The sequence below is a fragment of the Lactuca serriola genome, chromosome 5, assembly GCF_051521515.1.
Source record: "Lactuca serriola cultivar US96UC23 chromosome 5, Lser_US96UC23_V15, whole genome shotgun sequence".
Lineage (NCBI taxonomy): Eukaryota > Viridiplantae > Streptophyta > Magnoliopsida > Asterales > Asteraceae > Lactuca > Lactuca serriola.
The window spans coordinates 150,100,881-150,104,594 of record NC_136412.1 but is presented as its reverse complement, the minus strand read 5'-3'; the positions used below and the strand labels follow the sequence as shown (position 1 = coordinate 150,104,594).

General features: G+C 32.8%; 1 protein-coding gene across 1 annotated transcript; it reads left to right on the top strand.

Annotated features, from left to right (window-relative positions):
- Positions 1 to 365: 365 nt before the first annotated feature.
- On the top strand, positions 366 to 2,630 carry LOC145053097 (AP-1 complex subunit sigma-2-like). The gene is made up of 8 exons (XM_079001075.1): positions 366 to 470; positions 620 to 669; positions 1,300 to 1,386; positions 1,486 to 1,577; positions 1,718 to 1,826; positions 1,916 to 1,951; positions 2,118 to 2,204; positions 2,274 to 2,630. The coding sequence occupies exons 2-8, from the start codon at positions 667 to 669 to the stop codon at positions 2,343 to 2,345; spliced, it is 486 nt and encodes a 161-aa protein (XP_078857201.1). The 5' UTR covers positions 366 to 470; positions 620 to 666; the 3' UTR covers positions 2,346 to 2,630.
- The last annotated feature ends 1,084 nt before the right edge of the window (positions 2,631 to 3,714 follow it).

Below are 3,714 nucleotides of genomic sequence, written 5' to 3'. Positions count from 1 at the left end.
ACTCTGTTGAGGAACTTCACCGCCTAATAAATCACTCATCGTGTTTGGGATTCTTTTTAAAATAACTTTTGACTTTTAACTTTTCAAAAAAGTAAAATAAAAAAAACAAAAGATGTTTGGCTGATGGAAAAAATCTTTTAAAAATAATTTTTTGTATAGAAGGAAAACCTGGTTTTTCAAAAGTCATAAAATCCTTTTATTTTTTGTGACTTTTAACCTGAATCTTTTACCATTAAAGCTAATATAAACATATTTTAAAAAATTTCCTTTGAAAAAAATACATAAAAGTCATTTTACAGAAAGAAGAAGTTTTTACCTTAAGAATAATCCCAAACACCACCTTAGCTTAAGTACAGGGGCTGTTATTGAAACTTTACATTTTCGGTTTATAATCCAACCCGGCGGTTCTGTTCTCCGTTTCACCGGTGACGAACAAAAGCAAATCCAGCTCTTCACTTTCTCTCTCCAAGGTTAATTTTCTTCGACTTGATCCGCAGAACATTCTTAATTTAATATATAATTCCACTCCGATTTGCATTGTCATGTCTATTCATCTTGTGATCTGCTTTAATTTTTGTAATAATTGATGCCATTTCATGTTCTCCGGTCATCTTTTCAGTTGGATCTGATCAGCAGACGTGAAGCTTCTGTTGGATAGTTTCAACCATGGTGAGAACTCAAACACTTCTCTTTTTGATAATTACGTTTTTACAAAGCGTTGTTGTGGAATTAGGGCCTGTAAAGGATATCCATTCATGAGGATTTGGTTTCACTTTCCAAAGTTCTCCAGGATTGGGATACATGAAAATGTCGGTTTAAGCTTGAGGATATTGTGTTTTTTGCACTGAAATTGTAATATAATGCCTCTTCTTTTGTTGCAAAGTGAGCCTGATCTCTCTATTCTGATAAAATGACTATATCAGAAAAAGATAGATACAGATGTAACATCATGTTCTACTTAGTCCATGTTGATCTGATCACTCCACATGTCTAGTGGATGCTAGTTAGACACTTAACTAAGTCTCTAAGAGTGAAGTTAGCAGTGTGCAACCATTATGCACTTCAGTGAAGCCCATTGTCATAGGTATAGAATGATTGTTGTACTGTGTTTCTGGACTTGCTCTAGTCTCTTGTTTGTGCAAAAGACAGGAATGCCCTCCTCATTGGATGTGTATTTGTGGTTCATGTGAAATCTAGGTTTGATGTTCATCCATTACTTTAATGTCTTGAGCTTCATCTACCTCCTAGCAGAATAAAAAAAATGGAAATTTTAGTTTGACACTTATTTTCTTGTTGTAGATTCAATTTGTTCTCTTAATAAGTCGACAAGGAAAGGTTAGACTGACAAAATGGTATTCACCCTATTCCCAAAAGGAACGAACTAAGGCATGTTATTCTCCTTATAAAGAATGTCATACTCTTCACACACAGATTATTAACTGTGTGGTTTTTAATTACAAAAATAATAATAAAAAAATTGTATAGGTTATAAGAGAGCTTAGCGGGATGATTCTCACACGTGGTCCCAAGCTTTGCAATTTTGTTGAGTGGAAGGGACTTAAAGTTGTTTATAAAAGGTATATCATGCAGTGTCTATATTCTTTAGGCTTTCTGTAATTGTATGTCAATGAGACAAAGGTTGCAAAAGACATGAATACCCTCCTCATTGTTATCATTGGAAATAATACTTTAAATGTGAGTGTTTTTTACTTGTCAGATATGCAAGTCTCTACTTTTGTATGTGTGTTAATCAGGAAGACAATGAATTGGAGATTCTTGAAATCATTCATCATTTTGTTGAGATTCTTGATCGTTACTTTGGAAGTGTGAGTCATCTAAACCTGGTAGAAATTAAATTAAACATATGTTATTAAAATCAGGAAAATGAAACTAATTTGGAACTTATTTTGGCTAGGTTTGTGAGCTGGATTTGATATTTAATTTTCATAAGGTATGTTATTTTATTAGAGCTCAATATATGCCCATGAAAAAGTGAAACAGTTTTCGTTTTTGGAAAATTTCATGGTGCATTTTAATTCGTTTTTAGTATTTAACTGAAATAAATTATTTTATTTCATTTTATACACTTAATGAGGGTGTTTTGGTCTTTGTTGCAGGCATACTACATACTGGATGAAGTTTTAATAGCAGGAGAACTTCAAGAATCAAGCAAAAAGACAGTTTCCCGTTTAGTATCTGCACAGGTAATATTTAACATTTTTATTTTTCTTTTTTCAGTTAACATTTAACATTTTAATTTTAATTTTTTGCAGGATTCTTTAGTGGAGGCAGTGAAAGAAGAAACAAATTCTATAAGCAATATAATTGCACAGGCAACCAAGTAAAACTCAACTTCATTTTTTTTTTTTTTTTTTTTTTTTTTTTTTTTTTTTTTTTGTGTGTGGAATTGACTGATTTACATATTCATTTGATTCATTTGGTTTCATAAAATCTAGAAAGAGACGCATAAACTTCAAAATGAGTATTTGCTGATTCATTCATGGTGTAGGTGTAGTTGTAGGACCCGTTTTGTATAACAGGTTGTACTGTGCAATGAGACAAAAGTTGCAGCTTTTTGTCCCACCAAAAAATGTGGACAGATAAACTGATTTTAGTGACGCTTTCAGTTATATGCGGTAGTTATATGTGTTTTTGTAAAGTACCAAAAATACGTTGAAGTTTGGAGAAAATGATTTTGACAAATATCCTAAATATTTGGCTTTCCATAAAAAAAACAATTGAGTTCTAAACTTCACATAAAGTTTTTTTCTTCTTCGGACTTACTTATTTGAGATCAATGGAAGAGAAATATTCACACTTTATACATTAATACAAACATAAGAAATCGATACATAGGGCATAGTACTAGAAGGTTAATTGCAAAAGAGTATTTCTAGTTTTGGTCACAAAATAAGACCCCATATTTTAGAAGATCAATGGCCCAAATAAACCATTGAAATAGTATTTGTTGCACATGTTATTTGGAATGGACCGATTTTAATAAAACTAAAGTCAGTGTTAAAAGGGGAAAAGGCAACTAGGTAGGGGTGTCGAACAGGTAAAATTTACGGGTTTCGGGTAGAACGGGTATTTCCTTAAGAAAATAATACCCGATACCCGACCTATATTGTAATTCGGGTTTCGGGTCTTCGTGTTTGAGGTCGGGTCGGGTAATTATCGGGTATACCCGAAAATTTCATAAATGACACTTATTGATAATTTTTTATTTTTTTTATTTTTACATGTTGGTTGGTTTAATAAAGATCCGGGTAGAAAAATACTCCATACAATTAATAAGTACATATATAATAACAATACAAATCATTATAATATGTTATGTACTTTTTTAATTCAATTCCGTGCGATAGTGAGAAACTGAGAATTGTGATGACGGTTCAGGACTTCAGCTTCAGCGTCGTATTCCCTTTGTAAGTTTGCGTCGACTGTCGAACTGTCCTTCATAAGAAGGAAACGAAGGGTTTTGTTTTATTTGAAGTGTGCGTACGTGACTGCATTGTATATTTGGTATTATTTAAAAAACGAATTCGGGTATTCGGGTATACCCGAAAGTAAATATTCATACCTTAAACCCGATCTATACTATTATCGGGTTAACCTATTACCCGAATGTTCATACCCCTTACCCGTTCTACCCGACCCATTCTACCCAAATTCGGAACGGGTCGGGTGGGTAGAACGGATTTCAGGTTTTTT

Bases quoted from the DNA above. Each gene is read 5' to 3' on its own strand.
- LOC145053097 (XM_079001075.1), top strand. The intron at 1,387-1,485 runs GCATGTTATTCT...AAAATTGTATAG, and splicing joins CCCAAAAGGAACGAACTAAG to GTTATAAGAGAGCTTAGCGG. The intron at 1,827-1,915 runs GTGAGTCATCTA...TATTTTGGCTAG, and splicing joins TTGATCGTTACTTTGGAAGT to GTTTGTGAGCTGGATTTGAT.